This window comes from Manihot esculenta, chromosome 1, assembly GCF_001659605.2.
Source record: "Manihot esculenta cultivar AM560-2 chromosome 1, M.esculenta_v8, whole genome shotgun sequence".
In the NCBI taxonomy this organism is placed as follows: domain Eukaryota; kingdom Viridiplantae; phylum Streptophyta; class Magnoliopsida; order Malpighiales; family Euphorbiaceae; genus Manihot; species Manihot esculenta.
In genome coordinates, this window is record NC_035161.2 from 12,892,583 (window position 1) to 12,916,886 (window position 24,304).

The following is a 24,304-nucleotide window of genomic DNA, read 5'->3' on the forward strand; positions in this document are numbered from 1 at the left end:
GCTCTTTCAACTCTGCTGGCGCCATCCTGTAGGGAGGGATAGAGATAGGCCTAGTTCCAGGCATCAGCTCTATTTCAAACTCTATCTCCCTTGCAGGTGGTAGTCCTGGAAGCTCGTCTGGGAAAACATCTAAGAACTCACTCACCACAGGCACTGAGGCGGGCTCTCTGACATGACTATCTAACTCCCTCACATGAGCTAGAAACCCCTGACATCCCCTCCTAAGCAACCTACGAGCCTGAAGAGCTGAGATCAGACCTCTAGGTGTACCCCTCTTGTCTCCTCTGAAGACGACCTCTGACCCATCCTGATCTCTGAATCTGACTACCTTGTCTCTACAGTCCAAGGTAGCACCATGGGTCGATAACCAATCCATCCCTAGAATGACGTCAAAATCTGTCAAATCTAGAACCACAAGGTCGGCGGAAAGGCATCTTCCCTCTATGAAAACTGGACTACATTGGCAGACTGCCTCTGCCACTGACGGGTCACACTTGGGTCCACTGACCCATAGGGGACACTCTAACCCAGAGACCATCAATCCTACCCTCTCCACGACTCTCGGAGCAACAAAAGAATGAGATGCACCCGGGTCCATTAAGGCATACACATCAGAACACCCAATGATGAGATTACCTGCCACCACGGTGTTGGATGTGTTGGCCTCCTGCTGAGTCATAGTGAAGATCCGTGCCGGAGCTGATGGACCTTCACCTCTGTATCCTGCTGATGAAGAGGCTGACCCTCTCCCTCTGCCTCTGCCACTGGCCTGTGTTGCGGCTGGAGCTACTGGCTGCACCACACTGCCGGAGGTTGTCTGCTGAGACGGTGCTGTAAAGGCTCCTCTAGGACAGTCTCGAGCCAAATGACCCGCCTGTCCGCATCTGAAACATGTGTTTGTCCCTGCCAGACATACTCCCTTGTGTGGTCTCCCACATCTCATACATGCTGTAATCTCTGCGCCAGAGCTTGAGCCACTGCCTAAACCCAGACCTGACTTGATCTTGCTCCAGAACTTATTCTTCTTAGATTTTCTGTGGCCTCTGTCCCACTTCTTACTGCCTGCAACTGCTGCACTTAGAGAAGAAGAGTCTACCCTTTCCCCACCTGGGGTCTTGGAACCAGAAGACTGTGCCACTGACTGTTTTACCTTCCCCTCAACGATAGCACTAGCCTCCATTCTCCTAGCCATATCCACTATGGCATGGAAACTCTCTCTCTCTGCTGACTGTACCAAAGAGGAATACCTGGAGTGCAGCCTCATAATATATCTCCTTGACTTCTTTTGATCTGTATCCAAATTCAGCCCAGCATATGGCAACAACTCCAGGAACCTGTCTGTGTACTCGTCTACACTCATGTCATCAGTTTGCCTCAACTGCTCGAATTCTATCATCTTCAATTCCCTTGAACTATCAGGGAAAGCCCATCCTGCAAACTCGTTTGCAAACTCTTCCCAATTCATGTTGTCCACTCTCGGGTTCACATAGTTCTTGAACCACTCCCGTGCCTTCTTGCACTTAAACGTGAACCCGGCCATCTGAATGGCTCTACTGTCATCAGCCCCTATCTCATCTGTAATTGCCTTGACCCGCTCCAAATACACGAACGGATCATCACCAGTCTCAAACTGGGGAGCACCCAGCTTCATATAATCGGTCATCTTGACCTTGCTCCCTCCAGATGAGGTAGGTTTGGGTACTTGTGTTTCCGGGACAGTAGATACTGGTGGTGGTGGAGGTACAACATCCCCTGGGGTAGGGTTTGCTGTACTGGTAAAGGGAGGTGGAGGTGGGTACATGGGGTACTGAGAGTATGGTGGGTAGTAAGGTGGGTATGGCATATGTGGAGGATAAGGGCTAAAACTGGGGTAATCCGATGTACCTCCCATCGAATACCCTGGATGGTGTGAATAGGGTGGGTAGTGATGTGGCTGGACATAACTCGAGGCCTGAGTGCCTCCTTCTGATTCTCCCATGCCCTCTTCCGGCATGCTCACACCAAGACTGCCATCCCTCCTCTGATCTACCTCCATATCCTCAGACATTCCTCCCTGCACTGTTCCCCTTACTGATCTGCTTCTACCCAGATCCAAAGACCTTCTAGGGTCTCTAGCTACTCTGTCTCTGTTGGACCTACTGGACATTGCCCTAGGCAAAGCTGAAGGACGGGCATCAGTGCCCTCGTCCTGAGGTGGTATTCCAGTCAATCGTGCAGATCGACGGGTTCCTCTCATCCTGTTTTCTGAGAAACAGTAAACATCACATAAACATCAGCATTAACTGGTTCATGTCGGCAAGCATGAACCTCACAGCTACATTACACACATAGCATATCATCATGGCATATCATACAATCATAGCAAGATAGGACTCTACATCCTATCCTAGTGGACATGATTTTTGCCTATTGTGCTTGACCTTCTATAACATCTATGAGCCCGACACTCTAGGTCCGACCATATGAACCTAGGGCTCTGATACCACTCTGTAACGACCCGGAAATCCGACCCGTTACCGGCGCTAGGATCCAGATCGGCTTAAGGCCGCCGGGACCCGTAGCAAGCCTACATACATCCTGTGTACCTGTTTAATCCCATACATGATCAACAAACATACATAAGAATAAAAACTTTTCTTTTCCTTCATACACCAAACTCAACCTGTGCATGCACTGTATTCATCATATACATAAACATTAGTCCCTCTGTGGGATTTCATCAAAGCCTCAATGGCAATATATAATCTGTGTTGAGTTGGTTCACATATACATCATAAAAAAAAGATCATGTACATACCAAGGGATTAACACATACTATGGTCAAGCACAACTCTATCCTCAATAACATAGTTACATAACATAGCTGTTCAAACTTTACATTACATTCTTATCACATGTCATGTCCACATACTCTAGCTATTACATACATATAACTTGACTTCACTCTAGCCGACTTCTTGATCTCTCCTGTACCTGCAACTTTGGGGATAAGGGGAGTGGGGTGAGCTAAAAGCCCAGTGAGCAGAAACTAAAAACATTTGTTTTAATTCCTCCATTTTTAGGTACATTATTATTCATTTTATTTATTATCAAATAACTTTTATTTTCTTTCTTTATCTTATTCATGCTTTCATGTATGCGTCATAACACAAACATTTCACAACAAGGATGAACTTGTCACCATTAAGCCCCTATCCTTCTTATTTATACATGCCGGGGGCGTAGAGCCGTAGCAGGCACACCCGGACTTCCATCATCAATCATAGTGCCAGGGGCGTAGAGCCGTAGCAGGCACACCTGGACTCACATAGGCTATCATGTCATACGAGGGCTAATGGATCATTCAATGTTCATCCACATCAACAACAAATTATGCAATGCAACATATTCGTGCATTCTAATGCAAGCAACCTAATATTGCATGGCATAATGATGCATGGGCAATGCTTTATGATTCATTCATTTATTTATTTATTCATTCACTTTAAAGCTTAAGAGGTTGTTCCACTCACCTGGTACCTGAAGCTTGACAACGAACTCTGAACAACTATCTCACAACCGGGGGTCTCGGTTCCTCGGGTCCGAACCTACACAGGTGGACTCAAATGAGGCACCAAACATACATGGACGTGACTCTGAAAAGCTCCCCAAAAACCCCCTAAAACATCCTGAAAACATCACATGAAAACATGCAAGAAATGGCTGAACAGGGCACTTTCGGCGGCAGGTTCGGCGGCCGAAAGTCCCTCTGCAGCCGAAAGTCATGCAGGTTCGGCGGCACTTTCGGCGGCCGAACCTCCCAGACAGAGACGAACCTTGAGTTTCGGGGGCAGGCTTCGGCAGCCGAAACTGCCTCCACAAGGGGGTTCGGCGGCCGAAAGTCACTTTCGGCGGCCGAACCTGAGTTTCTGCCGAAGGGCAGAAACTTGGCTCCCTTGTGTCCACAGCCTCCAAAACATCTCAAAACCTGCATAAACTTGATTCTACTCATGCATACACATCATACCAGTCCTAGGGGCCTCAAACAAACACATACCCCATCTACAACACTTCAAACACACATCAAGCAAGCCACATTGTTCAAAAAATCACATAAACCTAACATATGCTCAACTAACTCTAACATGCTTCTCTACCCCTTAAAACTTCATGAAACTCATTTAAAACATACATTGAGCTTAAGATCGGCTCTTACCTCTTGAAGATCGAGAAAGAGACGACTCAACTCGGAGATCCAAGCACGAGAGCTCCTGAGTTTCCAAAGCTCCAAAACTTGCCTTTAAAGCTTAAAACTTGCAATGTGGGTTTAAAACTCAAGAAAGATGGAGGAGATCTAGTGAAAGAACACAAGATTTGAGGAGAGGGAGATCGGAAGCTTGTTGTGGCCGAAAATGGGAGAAAACCTCGCCCATTTCGGCTAAGGGTCCCTTTTATAGTGACTGGCCAGGCCACGTTCGGGGGCCGAAGGTGCCTCCGCATGCATGCAAGGTTCGGCGGCCGAACTTGGAGTTCGGCGGCCGAACCTGCATTTCCCTCACTCAAAACTTTCGGGCGCCTAAAGTCCCTCCGAAAGCATGCATGTTCGGCGGCCGAACCTCAAAGTTCGGCGGCCGAACCTGGGTTTTCCTCCAAAGATTTTTCATGCAAAAAACTCATTTAATTCTTATTTAAAAACATGAAATACATGAAAACATTTCATAAAATCATGGTTTTACCCTTCTAGAGGTTTCCGACATCCGAGGTCCCACCGGACGGTAGGGATTCCGATACCGGAGTCTAGCCGGGTATTACAAAGATGGAGTACAAGAGAGGAAAGGAAGGAGAGAGGAAAAAAAAATGATGATCTAGTTTTAATTCTACGAACCTTTATATAGACATAAAAAGATAAAACTTAATAGTTTAAAATAAAATCTATTACTCTTATCTTATCTCTATCCTAATCTGATTGAGTTTGATTCAACTTGATCCAACTTGAAACTGATCTTATTCTTGATTAGGTGGCAAAATTTGCTGCGGTGGCACTTTCTGAAGCTCTCTGTTACCATGGGTTACATGTTTGGTCAAGGTTGTAACCTCTCATTCCAAAAATCATTTAATTCCGCCCCTTTTCATTTCTTTTCTCAACTTTTGCTCAAAAACCTATCCAAAATTAAATTCCAAGTAAAATTAAATATGTATATCAAAATTATAGCAAAATCATAGAATTAAATGAGGAAAAAATTGTGAGTTTTGCAACTCATCAAAGTATGAGGAGAACTTTTTAGGAGGTTTACAAGTAACAAATTTAGACTTAAATAGCATAGAAAATTGTGTAAAATTATTGATAGAATCTAGACTCAAATGTTGATACTATTTATAGGCTAAACCTGTAAGGGTAGACAGGAAGACTCAGCACAACGCAAAATCATTGACATTCTGGAACTACATCATAGTCCAAAAGATAGCCAGATGGTTTCTGGGGTCTGCCGTCCCATCGTACTTGTCCAAACTAGGCAGATTGAACTTCATAGGAAATGTCTCTATAAGAATTTCCTCTGTTAGGGGTGGGGCATCATTCAAGCCATAATCTTCCTCTTGCTCCTTCTAGTACCTTTGTACAACACGAATTAACTTCCAGTCAATGTCTTTTGAGGTCTCGTTTGATGATTCTGCATCCTCCATTTCGGCCTTTTCCTTTGGACTATGTGTGAATTAACTCTTTTCGAGTCTTTGGGGTCTCGAAGAAAGTTTTCTCCCTCACTTTAGGAGCCATAAATGAGGCCTCCTCCCGAGCTTTATATTGCTCGAGAGTTGCTTGCAGCTTTTTTATCTATTGCACCATCTGCTCATTGTTCAGATTATTGAGATTTGTTTCATAGACCATGGAAGGAGTGTCTTGTCCACTGCCAAGGGTGGAGGAGATAATGGCTGCCCTATTGATAGCAAACTTAGCAATAGCTCATGAGTTTTCAATCATTTTGAGAGTAAAGTGTGAGAAATGAAAAAGGATTCTAAGTGGAAAGGTAAATGGAAATGCTAGGCCAGATTTATCCTAAATGAACAGGAGGAATCAATTGGATTCCGGCAATGGAACCAAATTATGTGACAAAAAAGGAGCTGAAATGACTATCACTCTACAAAAGAAAGAAAGTGAGGTGATTGGCGCCTATGGGCAACCACTCTGACGCTCAAGTCAGTAATTTATCAGAGAGGGTGAGTGTAAGTAGATTGCTTGAGTTTAAGAAGAGAGTATAAGAATACATACTTTGAACTCTGTGTATGCTTTGTTTTTATACTATTAGAAGATAAGGTTAGTTGGTGATTTTCCTAGAAATCTAATGTATAATATCCTTTAATGGTAACTTAGATGTCATGAAATGCTTGACCGATTATAAGAGGACTAATCTTCTATCATTTCGAGTACTAACCATTATGCTGACCGGATCTTTTTTTTCTTATGCGTGAGACTTGAATGACTGAAGATCACGGTTCATTAGGTTCTCGCACGTGACTCTATCGTATGTTGACAACGCATAATATACTTTGGCCAAATATTGTGTCATATCACTATTATAAAAAAATTAATTTTTTACCTGCTCATCAATTTGTCTTTTTTTATGTTAGAAAAAAATTTATAAATGAAAAATATTTTCTAATAAAAATAATTTATTTTTATTATTTATTTACTGTATTAAATAAAATTTTAATAGAAATATTATATGATTTTTCTCTTTTACTGATTTAATTGTATCAAAATAATACCTTATAATATCCTATCAATTAGTAAGTCGATATAATTTTTAGATATTGTTAGAAAATATTGATATAATAATTAAAATATAATTATTAATTAATATTTTTCAAAAAAATAAAAAATATTATTTGATTTCAATTATTTTTACTTTAAAATTTGTAATTTAATTTATATTAAAATAATATTTTATAATATAATTTACATATCAGCATTTTTCTTTAATATTTTATAATATAATTTACATATCAGCATGTTTCTAACCATGTAAGGAAATTCTCTATTTGACGGTTAAATACCATAATATATTATTTTGATATAAATTAAATTACATATTTTAATATAAAATAAATAAAATTATATAGTATTTTTTATATTTTTCTTAAAATTTATATAATTTTATGATAATAGTGTTAATAAAATTTTTAAATTATTATTAACACTATTACCATAAAATTATATAAATTATTATTTTTAAATTTTTATTAATTAATTTTTTAAAATATTTTAAGAAAAAATTATTATTTAATTTTTTAATATAAAAAAATAGTAATATTTATCAATTTTAACAATATATTAGAATGGTCTTAATATTTTAAAAAATATATTAATTTAGTTCCTACATTAATTTTAATCAATTAAGTGTTGATAGAAAGTTTAAATAATCTGATTAATAAATTTTTTTAAAAAAATTATAAATATTTTAATATATTTTTTAAAACTAAATTAACAATTATTAATGAGTTTTTTTTATGAGATGAACTAATACACATTTAAAATTAATAAAAAATTAATTAATAAAATTTTTAAAATTTTAAAATTAATAATTTTTCAAAATAAAAAATTAATTAATAAAAATTTTTTAAATCATAAAAATTAAAAAATATTTTCTGTCGTATAATATATACTAGAAAAATAAACAAATAATAGAGGAAGGCTGAATTAGAGTGCTAAAATGACATTAAAAATTACAGAATTACTAAATGATCGTCCCGAAATCTGGGGAAAATATGAATTCCTTCATCATCAATGCACACCTCTTTACCCAACAACATAATTAACGCATTCTAATTCTTCAAACCTACTTTTCATTTACAATATCAAATTTAATTATTACTTGTGGATTTAAAAGAAAATAAGAATTTTAAGATTTAAGTTATTTAAACAATTTACGAAATATTTTAGAGAAGTTATTAAATTTTTTTCTAAAATTAAAATTATTAGTTAATTTTATTGATTTGTTGAATAAACTTTAATCAACCGGGTTCTGCGAGGGGGTTGTATTTTTTTAAAATCCCCATCTTAACAATAACTAATTAACATCGTGGGTGTCACGCCTAACTGCCATTTGCGTCAAAAAGCCGAGAGACGTGCTACGCACCTTATTCAATCAAAATCCGCCAAGTGGCTGCGTTGCATCTTGCGTAGGACAGTCAACTAAAGCGTCGACGTTAAACATCAACCATTATTGCATAAACGGCGTCGTCTAGCGCTTCGCCGACTCTGCAGCAGTTAGAGACCGTCAGTTGGAAAAAGTAACGGTATTTTTTTAAATTATATTCTTCCTCGAAGGAGAAAATGGAACGAAACTCGCGGGAAGCTATTTATAAGAGAGAAACTGGTGTGACTCGTTCAACGTACAGGCGTCTCTTCCATTTTGTTTTTTCAATTTTTTTCCTTTTTCGTTTTCTTTCTATATGGAAGGAAAGGAAAATGCAGAAAGTTGACAAAAGGAAATTAAAAAAGAAAAAAATAAAATAAAATAGAAGAGTTTGCTTATATGGGTTTCAGATATTCTATTGCAAGCTGTTAGGGAATGTGACAAAAAATATCAAAACCATAGCCTTGCAGTTGCCGTTTCTCTCTGTTTTTGTCATTTAATTTTTGGGTTTACGGCAGTTTTTGAATTCAGCTGTTGCTTGACGCAGTTTATTATTCCTTAGTTGGTTAGTTTGTTTTGTATTTTCCTTTTCTTTTCTTTTTTTCTTGTTTGTTCCTTTTTATGATATCATATGAAGATGGGTTCTTCATCCATGATCAGATTGGAGGAGGTCTCCCTTGAATTCTTTTTGGGTCTCGGAGAATTCTTTTCGATTCAGCAGTTCCTATAAGGCGGTTTGGACTCAGTCAAAGGACTTGTTTCTGTTCAGGTATAGATATCAAATTCATTTTCCAGTATCTTCAATTTCGATTTTTGCCTCATACTTGATCTTTCTTCCAGGTCCTTGATTCTTTCTACTTGCTGTTGGATTTTGGGACTTCACAGCGACTTGCTTGCTTTTCTGAGGGTAGCGTTATTGGGGAATTTTCCCTTTTTACTTTTCCTTTCTTCATTAGGAGCCTTAATGGAGCAATTCCGGCAGATGGGGGAGGTATTAGGAAGTTTAAAGGCTTTGATGGTATTGCAAGATGATATTCAGATCAATCAGAAACAGTGCTGTTTGCTGCATAATATCTTCACCTTAGCTTTTAACACAATTGCAGAGGAGATCAAGCAGAATCTGAAACTGGAAGAAAAGAACACCAAGTGGAAACCCCTTGAAGAGCCTCTAAGAGAGCTCCATAGGGTCTTCAAGGAGGGAGAATTCTATGTTAGGCGCTGTTTGGATAGCAAAGATTGGTGGGGCAAAGTTGTTAGTCTCCATCAAAACAAGGATTCCGTAGAGTTTCACATCTACAACTTGTTTAGCATCTTCCCTGCTGTTATAGAGGCAATTGAGACTGCTGGAGAAATCTCAGGACTTGACCAGGAGGAGATGCAAAAGAAGAGAGTAATGCTTGTGAAGAAGTATGATCGAAGTTGGAAGGATCCCAAACTTTTCCAATGGAGATTTGGGAAGCAGTATTTGGTGTCTCGAGAGATTTGCAGTCAAATTGAGAGTGCAATGAGAGAAGATGGATGGCAACTTGTTGAAGCAATAAAGCAAAAGATAAAGGCAGGATCGCTCACGAAGAACGAGCAAGGACTTGGGGATGTACTGCTCAAGAAGTTAAATGGACAACTGCTAGTTAATAGAAAACTTCCTCCAAGTTCAATTTTGTTAGGATCACAAGATTACCAAGTGAGGCGGCGGTTAGGAGGAAATAGCCAGTTCAAGGAAATTCAGTGGCTTGGGGAGAGCTATGCTTTGAGACATTTCTTTGAGGATATTGTACCATTGAGTTCTGAGATCACTAATTTGCTATCACTTTCTCATCCCAACATAGTGCAGTACCTCTGTGGATTCTATGATGAGGAAAAGAAAGAATGTTTTCTAGTAATGGAGTTGATGAGCAAAGATCTCCATGCACTCATGAAGGAGAACAGCAGTTCAAGGAGGCAGGTGTTGTTCCCTCTTCCTATTGTTGTTGATATAATGCTTCAGATTGCAAGAGCCATGGAATTTCTTCACTCTCAAAAGCTTTATGTTGGAGATTTAAATCCTACTAATATCTTCCTCAAACCAAGAAAATGCATAGAAGGTTATTTTCATGTGAAGGTCTCAGGGTTTGGTTTAACTTCCATAGAAAATAGTCCTTCTCGACACGCATCATCGAACAACCAAAATGCATTCGACCCGTGTATTTGGTATGCACCGGAAGTGCTGGCAGAGAATGAACAGAAAGGAACTAGCTCTATGCACAAGTACTCGGAGAAAGCCAATGTTTACAGCTTTGGGATGCTTTGTTTCGAGCTTTTGACAGGTAAACTTCCATTTGAGGATGGGCATCTTCAAGGAGACCAAATGTCCAAAAACATAAGAGCAGGGGAGAGGCCATTATTCCCATCCCTTTCACCAAAATTTCTTGTGAACTTGACCAAAAAATGCTGGCATAATGACCCAAGTTTTAGACCAAGTTTCTCATCTATTTGTAGAGTTCTGAGATACATCAAGAAGTTCCTTGTGATGAAGCCAAGCGATGGTCAGCTGGTTATGCAGTCGCCTCCTGTAGATTACTCTGAATTAGAGACAGGGTTTTTAAAGAAGCATTCAGAGGAGGTGAACTGTGGTGTAGCCTCTGTGTCACAAATTCCATTCCAAATGTTTGTGTACAGGCTTATAGAGAGAGAAAAGACTTGTTTGAGTGTTAAGCATTCAGAAGAAACAAGTGATGGTACCTCAAATGGTGGGGATGAGAATACTTCTGTAGTGGAGGATCCAATTGCACAAGCACCAGCAATGGATGCAAGATCAGTTGGCTCTGACATGAAAACAGTTTGTTTTGATATGAAGTCTATTTGCACAGAGGATCCAGACAGGAAAATACCATTTGATTTGAGATCAATTCGTTCTGAGCCTTCTGAGAAGAAAATTGTGCTCCGAAAGTTGGCTACCAATGTCAAGGTCAAAAGAACTTCAGGTAGATTTACCCCTAAATTCATGCATTTGCTTGGAATTTCATTTTCTTGATCATTTTGCTTTTGCAAATTTAGCTGCTAAAGATGTTGCGTAATTTGTGATACAGGCAAACCAAAGACACCAGTATCTGCAAAATCATCTCCATGGAGTCGGCCAGGTCATACTTTGCAGGGTAGCCGAGAGAAACCATTGTCAATGAGCTCTCCGAGTCGAAGCAAGCACAGATCAAATGGACAAGCCGTCGCTTTTGAGAAATCTTAGCTTCTGTTAAATGTGGAATCAATGCGGTTTGCTTCTTTTAAGTAGAATTTGTGTACATCTCATTTCTCTCCTTAGGTTTTGCTTGTGTTAGAACTGTTTTACATTGTTAAAATTTGTTTAGGACTATCGTCCAGTGGTCTATGAAACATTGATGCTTAATATGGGAATACACAGGTTTCAGTATTTTACTTCCAAGTCTCGGTTTTTAAACAGCAGATGAATGGGAATTTTGCCGATGCAACAGCTAGACCACAATGTGCATGATTTTCCAAAACAAAATTATCATATACATTTTTTCTTTCTCAAAAAATTTACAATAGCTGGATTCCTACTTACAATATGCAATACTTGCTGAGCATACAATATGGAATTGCTTCAAAGCTCTCTCCTGAATAAATTGAATTGCACATCCTTTGCTCAAAACCTTTAAAGGACTGCATACCAGTTCTACAAATGGTACGAGGAGCAAAGTGCTGGTTGACTAATTAGCATTACGATGATTGACGCTGCTCTTTCAAGAGTTTTACGTATATCCAGGATTGCTTTTGCTGCAACGCCAATACTAATATTGATCTTGTTCTGATTTGTTTTATATTCACAAGCAGCGTCGCTAGTATTCTGGAGTTCTTGCCTGCAAATCTCATTAGTCATTTTCTGCACCTCCAACTGGACAGAGGAATCTGATTTCCTACTTGATTTAGGAGGATTCCCTCTCCTTCAAACCATTTGCAGAACTTTGATACATCCAGTTGAATTGGCAGCAACAACCATGTCTGATTTCCCTCTCCAGCAGACACTAGACACAAACTGCCCATTGTCATCATCCGTCTCTTTCCCAGTAATTGGATCAATTGAGCCAAACTTGTGGGCGGTGATTGGCATAGGTAGAGATCTGTAGTACGCATAAACCTGAAAAGAGAAAATCACTTAAACATGTCAGCAATGTAAGCTCCCCTTTCTCTGCAGTAAATTTCCTTGTAACTTTCAAATATAAAATAATCCTATTGTTCCTAATCTAACAAAATCACCAACATTAGGAAATTAGCTCATACCTCATTTGTTTCTGAACCACATGCTATATAACCATCAGCAACAGATAAACCCACAAAATTCTGAAGAACCAAGAAATACAATGTTAAAACCAAACTATAGAAGTGAAAATCAGGAAAATGAAAAGAAAAAGAAATGACAAAAAGAAACCAACAACGATAACAGTTAGCAACAGTCTGTTTATTTCTAATATGAGGGCTAAAATCTAGCAAGCAAACACCAACCTTCTCGTTAGTGTGTCCACTAAGGGTTAAACTGCAAGCATTGTTTGACAGGCCATTAGAACTGGCTTTATAAAGATCCCAAAGCTTCAAGGAGTTATCAGTGGAAGCAGTGACCAGAGTTTCAGGATCCAAGAATTTCACATAGCTCACTGCTTTCTCATGGCCAGCCAATACACACCAAGGTGTTCTTAAATTTCGAAGATCATAGCAATAGGTTCTGTAATCCGCTGACCCAAACGCCAACAAATGAGTAGAATGAGAAGAGAATTGAACACAGCAGACATTTGCAATGTTCCTGATTGTGCCTAAACTATTTTTCTGCAGAAAAGCGCCAATACATAACCTTTTAAACAAGTTACAGAAGAATTTAGAAGCTTCATGCAGTACTTAAAGCAAGAAGAGCCAAAACATATATGAGAAATTTGGCATGCTAGTCATGACAATTTGTGGCTGTCAATTCGTTTCTGCACATGATGTGCTGGAATCAGATTAAGAAGATGATGGAAATACTGGAACCGAAAAAAAATTGAATTGATATTCTTTTTTTTTTTTTATGAACGATGAATTATTTCTTATAAAATGCTAAGAAAGAAAGAAAGAACATGCCTCATTAATGCTCCAAAGCTTCACAGAACAATCATCACTTCCACTGGCTAATTTTGTTGGATATACTTGAGAAAAGTCAACAGACCAAGCCCTCCTCTCATGCTCATTACATTGAAAAATCCCTTGACCAGTACTTGCATCCCATAACTGGAATCCATCCAAGTAAATAATGTCAAGCAATGAAGCAAGTTGATAATATGAAAACATATCCCCTCCACAGAGCATCTGAAATATATAAGCGAAAACAGAACGCAGCAGCCTGTAACACATTCATGTGTGGACATTTAAAGAGAAAGGGTGATTAACAGGCAGAGGTGATATTTGAGAGAACATGAACCACAGTACATGCTTCAATAAGTTAACAAACTTCCAGTAGACGTGAAAGAAACCCCCTAGAGTATTCTTGGAGCTAATCCAAATAACCGTTTCAAGATGGTACTTGAAAATAAGTGCAATAAAATTATGGGACAAAAAAGTTACTGCATATGCATAAAGTGTGTATTTATGATGCTATTTCAACAAAATTGCAAGCGAGACAGACAATCAACATGATTAGAGAACTCAACCTACTTTAGGCTATATTTTGTAAGATGCAATGTAATGCAAAGAAACAACGCTTGTCATGTGATTGCCTTTTTATCCCATATTTGGTTGCAGAAGTAAAAATGCAACATAATATGATAATTTTTGTCTCAGTATTTATTCTATTTGTGGTGGTAATAACTATGGAGTGGTGGTGATGGTGGTGGCAGCAGCACTGGAGGTGGCTGGTGGTTGTGATGGCAGCTGGTGGCAGTGGTTTTGGCAATTGCCAGGTGGTGGTGACTACCACTTGCGGATAGTCATTATGATAAAAAATTATAGCAGTGAAAGAAATAAAACAAAACAATATGGTCACATGCATTTTTAATAACTAAAGAGCAAATCATTAGCCAAAGTGTAATTGATTGCATATGGCCAATATATCACATCAAAATTCATAACTTCATTTGTAAAACGAAGCAACAGAATATGCAATAAAATAACAATTCCGCTACAGCTATAATGATGTTCTATCAAATATAGTCTTAGTTCATCTTGTATATAACTTATCAACTGATAGATCAGAATTTTTGCAGCAAGAAAAGAAATAATTATAAGTTTATAACATTAGATCCATCATTTATTTGTAATCTAATGCATGAAACTCCACATCCATGCCATTAATAAGACAAATTTGGACACAGTAAAGACTCTAACATGCAAGCTACACACACCTTCACAATGCCATCATAGTCAGTTGAAGCCAGATAATTCTTGATGTAGTTGTTCCAGCAAACACAACTAAGCTTTGATTTGTTCAACATTTCAATAGCTGGATAGTGAATATCAACAGAATCATTTAAGAGTGCATTAAACTCAAATATCTTTATTTTCTTCGATACTCCAGCAGTGGCAAAGTAGTCAACGTCTCGGTCAAAGCTCAAAGAGCATATTACATTTGCAGAATTGTTAAAATCCCCAGTTCTTAGTTGCCCCCGTACTTCAAACTTACTGTAACGAGCATACCTGCACAAACCATCAAAAAAGGCTCCAAGACGATCAGTTGGATTCTGTTTTTCTTCACCCTCTGCCAAATAATAGTTTTCACGATTCCTTAGCAAATTCTTATCCTGGTGTGTGGTAGCATCACTTTCAAGGAGCTGGATTTTGGTTCTCATGGAAAAGTAGGCACTTTCAAGTTGACTCATGTTGTTTGTCAGCCTCATTTCATTTGTATTAGCAATATTTGATAGCCGAGTCCCCAAGATATTCTTTGAAAAGTTTCTCCTCTCAACCTCTTCAATGTCTGCTTCAACACACTTAATGCCATCTGCTAACTTAGAGGCATGCTTCTGCTTATGTTCTTTTAATGAAACAAGGAAATGCAATAACAGTTCTGATTCAGCATCATCTTGGTCAATGGAAGATGATAATTCTTTTGCAGATACCTCCTGCAATCCATTAAGCACTTCGGATTGTAGGATTTCCCTGTCATACAAAAATTAATCGCTTCAGATTGTAGTATTCCCCTTGCTTCAGATTGTAGTATTCCCCTGTTACTCTAAACTTAAACTAACTATACACATCATAATCTCTCTAATAAATAATTTAACATTATTGCTAAGTTAAAACAGATGATTCTAAGGGTAAGTACTACCTTGTTGCTGGTCGTGATGAAGGTTCAGGATGAAGTAACCAGAGGCAGAATCCAGCTTCCTTTGGATTTTCTGATAAAAAATGAGGAGGAAGAATTCTGTGACGCAGGTCTGACATTGATGTAGCATGTCCTCTTTCCGAATCAAAACGACCAAGCAACTGAAAGAATCAACACAAATTAATCAAATAGAACAGAATGATTACAGTTAATTCCTTCGGCAAATTATTCTAATGATCATTCAATTTAACAGACTTCTGTTGCATCCACAAAACTTTAATTTTGGTCATTGATCTCCCATTTTGTTGTGATTGTGATACTTTTACCTAATTCAGTGAAGAACCATCAGAAATTTGATGTGGCAGTTAATTGGCTGATTTTTTCAAGGATAAAGAAAAGAGAAATTATAGTTTCAGCAAATTAGTATTTGAGCTAAACCTCAATTTTGGTGTTATAATAGAATGACTCGTATTTCATGTTAGATTTCCAATGAAATTCTTGGTGGCATATCACTAGCATCAGGTAAGAGTACCCTAATTGCAACAAGATTAGAGTTCACTTACCAAATTAAACTTGTATGGTCGCAATTGAAATTTAGACCACAGTTCTATGACCACTAGAAAAATTTACCCCTAAATTCATTTTTAACCCAAAACAAAAGTGTAGATTATGACAACCAACAATTAGCAAAGAGCAATGCTGTTAGGTATATAAAGGATGCTACCAATAATAAACTCAGATGAAGTAGTAATTTCATCAATTACTAGTGCTACCATGTGCACACTTGACTACTCTGAACATTTAACTTCTCGTGATTCACAAAAGCTAAGCAAATTAGACAGATGAGTAGCATTGCAAGAAGTGAGAGACCAAAAAGCAAATGGAAATAAATAAGTACACCAGAAATTTATCAAAGATGGATGGTCACCATCAATGAGGCACAGTTTAACAAAAGTGTTTAAAGAATAAGTGCAGGACTCGAAGTTTGTGAGTGAAGATGGCTCTTGCACTGAGCAAATAAGAAAATAGGATTATTTTAGGTCAACTTATTTGGATTAAATGTAAAAGAGTTTGAACTGAATCATATGATTATAACACTTTTAGAGGAAACACAAACTAGAATTGGAGAATCTCATGATTTCTTCATCTAAGTGGGAAAAAAAATTTTCTGCTGAAAATAGTTTCAAGGGTTTGGCAAAATATCAAATCATGTAATAATAATAATAATGTATCAGATGCCCCACGTATTGAAATGCCAAGCATTTCTAAGATAAGCTATGGAACGATAATGTCAGGAATAAATTATTAATTCAATCAACACCCAGATAAGGTTTTTCTTCAAATTCAGGAATCTTACATGGATCAGTATATCTAATCAATCAATGAAAACCTATGTATTACAAAAACTCAAATATCCCATTTTTAAATCCCCCTATCCAAATGCACTGCAGTGTTAGTAAAGTTCAAGGGACAACTTAACAAATTCATGGTCTTTGGCAAAAACAAAAAAGAAGAAACAAAAATCCTGATAAGGCTATCTATATAGCATAGAATGTTTCACAACAGAGAAGCATGTTAACAAACAAGCATCCTATATTCAGAATTTTAAAAAGTATTGCAAACAAGAAAAACACAATCTAACAAATGCATTTCAAAAAATTGAACATAAAACACCAATTAAGAAAGCGTTGGAGAAATGTCAACGTAACATTTAACCTTGTCAAAACATTTAAACGTGTGAAAACCTTTGGACATGTAAATTCAAACAAACAATTTTATGCTAATGCAAATCCCAGAGATGACATGATTTTAATTGAAGACATATTTTGAAAACCTTACAAAGAATATGGCTTCAAATGGAGTTGACTAGAGGGAAAGTATCTGTGTGGTTTAACATGAGAGAGTACAATAAACACTTGGTTAAGAGATTTCACATTCCATAATGGGGAAGCTCAAAGCATCTGATAATATTTGCCCGGATTCTCAACATATGCCTGAAATATTCAGAAATCTTTACACCGGAGATAGTCTGGAAACTTCATATTTCAGAATGTATTTCTTACTTATAACTAAAACCATATTCTACAACATATAACATAATGGCTTACCGAAGTAAGATAAGACTCTTTACTTGTTGAGCAGATAAGGTCTCAACCCTTGCCCCAAAGTATTAAAATTCAGCACAAACTTCCAATGATATCAATTGTTATGGTCCCGGGTTGTGGATCTAGTTATGGGTCGGTGGGTTAAGGGTATGGCAGGAGTTTGAGTGTTTGGGTTAAGAGTCTTTTTACGACTTCTGGTCATTAACAATTCAAGCTCTAAAAGAGGGAGCCTGGAACCTCTGAGACTTAAAGCGCTCAAGATTTAATTGATTTTGGAAGCTTGTACTCTTCATTAATGTTATTGCTTAAATACATAAAGGAAGTATAACTGCTTCCTACATTAAAGCAGCACTACTTCAACATGGAGGAACACTCTCCTCAACTAACAACATGAAATAGAAAGTGCTTCCTACATGAAAGGAGCACTATTTCAACATGGAGAAACACCCTCCTCAACTAACAACATGAAATAGAAAGTGGAGGAATACCCTCCTACAAACAGGGAACAATTTAACTAAAAGATATAAAAAATAACTGAATTATTTGACTAATTTAGAGGCTCAATATGTGGCTACTTTGACTTGGGTCCATGATCCATGACTGAATTGGGTATAGACTTGCAGTGGTTTGGTAACATTACTTCCCGCCCCCAAAGGAAGCTTGTCCTCAAGCTGAAAATCTGGATATTTGGCGGAGAATGCCTGCACCTTCTCCCATGAAGCATCGGCAGGAGAAGAATGACTCCAGTGGATGAGAACCTCATGACTTCCTCCTTTAATAGGGTGGCCTAGAATGGCCCAAGACAGGAATTCAAAGTGGTCGTAATGCGTCCGAAAAGTTGTTTTCTCGACATCAGAAGGATGCATACCCACTTGAAAATAACCAGAAAGTAGATCCAATTTTGTGAAGTATCTAGCACCACCTAGTTCTTCTAATAACTCATTTATCACAGGAATTGGAAATTTGTCTTTAGTGGTTTTGGCGTTTAATTCTCTGTAATGGACACAGAAATGCCAAGAACTGTCTGCCTTTGGTACTAGGATCACCGGAGAAGAGAATGGTGATCGGCTTGGGCGGATTATGCCTTGTTGCAACATGGCCGCACACTGCTTTTCGATTTCATCCTTCTGTCCTTGTGGACAGCGGTATAGTCGAACAACCACCGGTTTTGCTCCTGGTTCCAAAGGAATACGGTGGTCATATGCCCTGCTAGGAGGTAAGCCGGTTGGTGCACTGAATAAAGAGGCAAATTCTGCCAACAATTTCTGTAGTTGAATTTCGGAATCTGGGGAAAGCAGCACACTGTGGAGATCAGACGGCTTTTTATAGGAAATTGAAGTCACGCCCTGCAATTCGATTAAGGTTCCCTGTTGAAAGAAAAACATTCTCATGACAGCAAAATCCCGTAGAATGGGTCCCAAAGTCCGAAGCTTAACTGGGCTGTCAAGCTGCTACCCATTGGTGACATTAACTTTCAAGCCATACTGCCCGTTTACTTCAGCACCAAGTTCCTCGACTTTTGCTGCAGACACAAAACTGTGAGTGCTGCCAGAATCAATTAGAATTAAGACTTGTCCCCCCCTTCCAATATTCCTGTAGTCGCATGGATTGAGGATTTCGAATTCCAGTGATGGCGTTCAATGAAAACTCTAGTTGTTCCAGCTCCGGATCAGAATTTGTGTCCTCTATTTTTTCGGTCTCCAAGTCTATCCAGAAAAGCTTTTTACATTGGTGGCCGCGAACAAACTGTTCATCACAGTTAAAACACAGTCCCTTTTTCCGTCTTTCTTCCATCTCCTCACGGTTCAGTCGCTTCACCAATCTGTTGGTACGAGGTGCAGATGTGAAGGCAGCGCAACGAGTGTCTCTCACAGCCGAAGAACTTGGGAAAAGTTTCCGTTCATACAGCCGGGAGATGCTCATTGCATTCACCAAATCTTTTGGATGATGCAGCTCGACCTCAACAGCAATGGAGTCCTGCAATCCACTGAGGTACAACTGGACCTTTTGATCCTGCGTGAGGGTGCCAGCGCGTGACACCAAGGCTTCGAAATGGTTCTGATATTCTGCAACAGAACCTGTTTGCTTTAGCTTCGCCAATTCACTTAATTTGTTGCTGCGGATTGGAGGTCCAAAACGAAGATTACACTGATGTGTGAACTCATCCCAATTGGGATCTGGAATGTCATCCAACAGCTGCATATACCATAGCTGAGCAATTCCCTCCAAATGGTACGAAGCTAAACTCACCTTCTCCTCTTCGGGTGTTTGTTGGTGCCTAAAAAAGTGTTGGCATCGGGCAAGCCACCCCAAAGGGTCTTCCAGCCCATCATAACGAGGAAAATCAAGCTTTGTGAATTTCGGTACTATCGAACTTCCTCTAGAACTTTCGGAAACCGAAGCACCCGAAATTCCCTTATCTCTCCTTGATTTTGCTTGACTGCCAGTGCTGTTAGATTGCAACCCTTTCTTAGTCGATTCCAATTCCTGAGACATTGCATCCAATTTGGCGTGCAATTGCTCAACTTTTTCATTTCGGTCTTTGTTTGCTTGTTGCTCAGCCAACAACAATTCAAAGAGCTTGGCAAGTTGATCTTGAACAGAGTCCCCCATAACTGCTGGCTCTGATACCAAACTGTTATGGTCCCGGGTTGTGGATCTAGTTATGGGTCGATGGGTTAAGGGTATGGCAGGAGTTTGAGTGTTTGGGTTAAGAGTCTTTTTACGACTTCTGGTCATTAACAATTCAAGCTCTAAAAGAGGGAGCCTGGAACCTCTGAGACTTAAAGCGCTCAAGATTTAATTGATTTTGGAAGCTTGTACTCTTCATTAATGTTATTGCTTAAATACATAAAGGAAGTATAACTGCTTCCTACATTAAAGGAGCACTACTTCAACATGGAGGAACACTCTCCTCAACTAACAACATGAAATAGAAAGTGCTTCCTACATGAAAGGAGCACTATTTCAACATGGAGAAACACCCTCCTCAACTAACAACATGAAATAGAAAGTGGAGGAATACCCTCCTACAAACAGGGAACAATTTAACTAAAAGATATAAAAAATAACTGAATTATTTGACTAATTTAGAGGCTCAATATGTGGCTACTTTGACTTGGGTCCATGATCCATGACTGAATTGGGTATAGACTTGCAGTGGTTTGGTAACATCGATACATTTAAGATAGTTATATTTCTCAAGTATTAGGCTTGTCAAACACATTGATACATTAGAATAACACTGCACTAGAAATTAAGGTGCAAGTTTGCACCATGGTTTATAATGGTTATTGATTTTCCTTTTGGTGGCAATACATACAACATCTCATAGTCAAGTTAACCTACCAGAATTTAACAAAAGCAAAATCTTAGGAGCCACTTGTACCTCAAATAGTAGAACACCCAGACTATATATATTTGATGATATTGAGCAGATTCCCTCACTCAGCTCCTCGGGACTTGCATACCACTTATCTTCTGACCCATCACCAATGGATGCCAACTGCTGTTGAGCTGCATTAGACAGAGGACGGCTGTTTTTGCCCTGAATTCCATGTTCTACATTTGAATTGTCTTCAGTAAGTTCATTAAGTGAATATTGTGCACTGGCTACATTGAGGTTACCATCACTAGCAGTTTCAGTTTTGATGCCATATTTTGCAGTAAACTGAGGCCACTGCCTAATATGGTTTCTGCTCTCACTGAACTTTTGCTTCTTTGCAAATATGCCAACAAAGGGCAAAATTGCCTGCTCTGCTGGCCTTCTCCTAACCACTTGATTCTCTGAAGAAGGTATATCTCGATCCATAGCACTCTCTAGCACATCTCTTTGAACAGTAAAACCAACATATATTACCTGATTTGATTGCAACAGCTTGAAGCTTGAAGGTCGTAAGTCAGGCAAGGTAACTCCTTGAGAGTGATAGTGATCTACTAGATCAACAATCTGTCTAAATACATGCAAGCGCTCAACTTTATTCACTTTATGCTGCCGTGCATTCAACCAATGTCGCAGACCAACTCCATCATGACAAGCAGGCCTTGGCCCAGCCATAGCAGAGGAAGAAGGCATTGCTGTTTTTGCACCTAAAGTCAGTGAAGAATTAGAAGCAGCCACAGCACCAATAGCAGCCTTTCCATTATTCTCATCTTTTGGCACAAATCTTGGACTTTCATGGTGTGGACCTCTAAAAATGATCCCCTTACCCTTCAATGTATTTTTTACAAAAAATTCTGAAAATCCGGATTTTGATAGAATCTTTGTCCGAATACCACCATGAGAAATTATGTTGGGTGAAACTTCTTTATGTTCAGCATTTGGTTGCTCCATGATTTCATTGCACTCAGTGCTTGATGTTTTCTGTCCCAGCAACACAGGGGAAGATGAATATCTCACTTCTTCCCAGCCACTTCCCTGACCATTGTCCCTGTACAAAGTATTAGTACGTGAGCTCCCAATTCCTGATGCACCTCCAAGTTGATAAAGATGCTGCCACTGACTCTGCCACGTCTGTATTCTTTCCCTGCTGTTCGATGTTCCAACAATAGAAAAGTTTGTATTATCATAGTTTCTGACTGTTAATTCTTCAACCATGTTCCCAACATCATCCATATAGCAAGGGCTAGCACATGGCTGTGCACATGCATCCACAAGGTTTGCACCCCTATTTACATTCGTGGCATCCAAAATATCTGCAAGTGCTTGGAACGAGCCCTCAGGATAATCACTCTCACGAGTTATAACCATCTCACGGGATTCCAACTTGGTGGGGCTTTCAGATGGTTTCAGGGAATATTCATTCTCTTTGCTGTGAAGGTGTGCCCCCTCTGCCACATCAACTGGGGCCACTTCATCACCCAATCCTTCGTCCATACCATCCAAATAGAATTCCTTAACAAGTATCCATCTATAGACATGCAAACATAGGACTTGTTTTAGTAAAAAATTTCAGGCACTTTATGTATCATCAATAGTTTTACTAAGTTGAGAAATAAAAGTAATAACCTTAGTCAAAATTCAAAAATGGACAGATTGAGATCAAAAGATTACTAATTCACTACACTTAAAGTTCACAGCAATATCACTTTCTTGCAAAAAGAGGAAAAATGGAGATTATCAAAATAAAACAGTAAAAAAAATGGAGATCATCAATTCTATTAACAACCATTAATAAAAGCAGCCTCACAACTTCAACAAATTGAAACCCGGAAATTTTACATATGTGTGTGTGTAGAAAACAACTAACAACAAACTCGTAAAGGTCTGACTGGCAGGTTAAAATCTGCTAATGCAAGAAATGAACCAAAATTAGCCAAATAATTTTTTTTCCCAAACAACAGCATAAAAAGCAAATTAACCTATAAAAATACAAAATTAAGAAAAAAAGGGCAATACCTCAAAATTTTCATCTAACTTTTCTATATCTTTCTCTAAATAATCTTAGAAACCAAACACTAACCAAATTAAAGCAGCAGGAAACGCTTAAAAATAATTAAACTAGCAATCCAAATAAAAACATATAGAGACCAAATTTAAAAATATATATATATATAAAGGAGGAGAAACGAGAAATCCAATACACGGAAGGGAAAGAGTAAGATTCTACGCACCGCACAAAATGAGTAGGGCATAACAGCAATTCGGAGGATCTGTAAACCCTAGAAAACCCTGAAACAGGAAAGTTGGAGAGGGCGAGAGAATAGGACTTGCCTGAAATGGAAAACAAATATATATATATCGCTTCTGTGTCTGTGTTGCAGTGCGTGAAGTCTCAAAATCTAAACTTCATGTAGTTTTAGATAAACCGTGAAATTTAAAGAAAAAAAAAAAAGAAAACTATATATTATAATTTTTAGAGTATGCTTTTAATTTAATCTATTAAATTATATTAAAATAATAGTAAAATGAAATGCCTTTTGGCCTGTCGTTGCCTCGCCCTCGGCCTCGCTCGCTGGATCTGTAACTCTAATATTGAAAAACCTAATGTTGGAATTGTAAATAAGGATAATGGGCTGCCAGTTATTTTTCTTTATTTTTTTTTCTCTTTTTCGGTTTCTATGTAAAATTAGGAATTTACTGAAATGCCATTCCTTCTTTGCCTTTCTTTTTATAGTATTTTCCAGGAAAAAACTTTTTATTTACCATGCACTTAGCATTTGGATTCAATTTTTAAAATTCATACTGAATAAGTTAAATATACATTAGTTAACCATAATCATTTCGAAAAATTTTCCAACTTTTAAGATTTTTTTTAATAAGTTAATATGATACGAGTAAAAAAATAATATGATAATTTAATTTTAAAATTGAAAATTTTAAATCATGACAAATTAAGTTATTATTGCTCAATTCAAGACTTACGATATGAGAACTATATTTGGAAAGTATGAGAGAATAAGAAAACAAGGCGCACTCTCTTCAATACATGTGAATGCGCAGCATAATTTTAGATTGTATAATATATGTATTACCAAATTGTATTTAGCCCAATTTTATTATTTTTATATTTTAATATTTTGTGAGATTTTTTAAAAATTAATTTGGCCTATATTAGAAGCTAAATTCGTGCAGTTTATTTAGAAAGGATATTTCTCCAAGATAATTTAGGAAAATGATCTCTAATGTAATCCAGGTTTGACTATTTGATTAGATACCGTTACTATATTGTAATTACACCTTCTTACAATAGAATTAGGGTTTGAAGGCTATAAAAACACTCTTAAGGTGGCAGCCATAAGAAGCCAATAAATAAAAATGATGTTATGAACAATATTTGATTCTTATCCATTATTTAGTAACTTATCAAGGT

General features: G+C 37.9%; 2 protein-coding genes across 4 annotated transcripts; one reads left to right on the forward strand and one right to left on the reverse strand.

Moving 5' to 3' along the window:
- Nucleotides 1-8,324: 8,324 nt before the first annotated feature.
- Nucleotides 8,325-11,526, forward strand: LOC110626099 (mitogen-activated protein kinase kinase kinase 7). 3 transcript variants are annotated; one of them, XM_021771844.2, is made up of 4 exons: nucleotides 8,325-8,676; nucleotides 8,772-8,880; nucleotides 8,952-11,071; nucleotides 11,177-11,526. In XM_021771844.2, exons 3-4 carry the CDS (start codon nucleotides 9,076-9,078, stop codon nucleotides 11,329-11,331), a joined length of 2,151 nt encoding a protein of 716 aa, XP_021627536.1. In that variant the 5' UTR covers nucleotides 8,325-8,676; nucleotides 8,772-8,880; nucleotides 8,952-9,075; the 3' UTR covers nucleotides 11,332-11,526. The 3 variants fall into 3 exon arrangements, with proteins under 3 accessions (XP_021627536.1, XP_043810962.1, XP_043810956.1); XM_043955027.1 differs by having other exon boundaries at nucleotides 8,772-11,071; XM_043955021.1 differs by having other exon boundaries at nucleotides 8,325-11,071.
- Nucleotides 11,527-11,595: 69 nt separating this feature from the next.
- Nucleotides 11,596-23,431, reverse strand: LOC110626089 (protein SPA1-RELATED 2). Its single transcript, XM_043955019.1, has 9 exons — nucleotides 23,409-23,431; nucleotides 23,106-23,205; nucleotides 20,881-22,402; nucleotides 15,391-15,548; nucleotides 14,468-15,221; nucleotides 13,212-13,358; nucleotides 12,606-12,923; nucleotides 12,384-12,443; nucleotides 11,596-12,240 (listed from the first exon to the last, which is right to left on the reverse strand). The coding sequence occupies exons 3-9, from the start codon at nucleotides 22,366-22,368 to the stop codon at nucleotides 12,049-12,051; spliced, it is 3,117 nt and encodes a 1,038-aa protein (XP_043810954.1). The 5' UTR covers nucleotides 22,369-22,402; nucleotides 23,106-23,205; nucleotides 23,409-23,431; the 3' UTR covers nucleotides 11,596-12,048.
- Nucleotides 23,432-24,304: the final 873 nt, after the last annotated feature.

Bases quoted from the DNA above. Each gene is read 5' to 3' on its own strand.
- LOC110626099 (XM_043955021.1), top strand. From the start codon at position 9,076: ATGGAGCAATTCCGGCAGATGGGGGAGGTATTAGGAAGTTTAAAGGCT. The intron at 11,072-11,176 runs GTAGATTTACCC...TTTGTGATACAG, and splicing joins CAAGGTCAAAAGAACTTCAG to GCAAACCAAAGACACCAGTA.
- LOC110626089 (XM_043955019.1), bottom strand. From the start codon at position 22,368: ATGGACGAAGGATTGGGTGATGAAGTGGCCCCAGTTGATGTGGCAGAG. The intron at 13,359-14,467 runs GTGTGTGTAGCT...GATGGATTCCAG, and splicing joins ACTATGATGGCATTGTGAAG to TTATGGGATGCAAGTACTGG. The intron at 12,924-13,211 runs GCATGTTCTTTC...GCTTTTCTGCAG, and splicing joins AGCTTTGGAGCATTAATGAG to AAAAATAGTTTAGGCACAAT.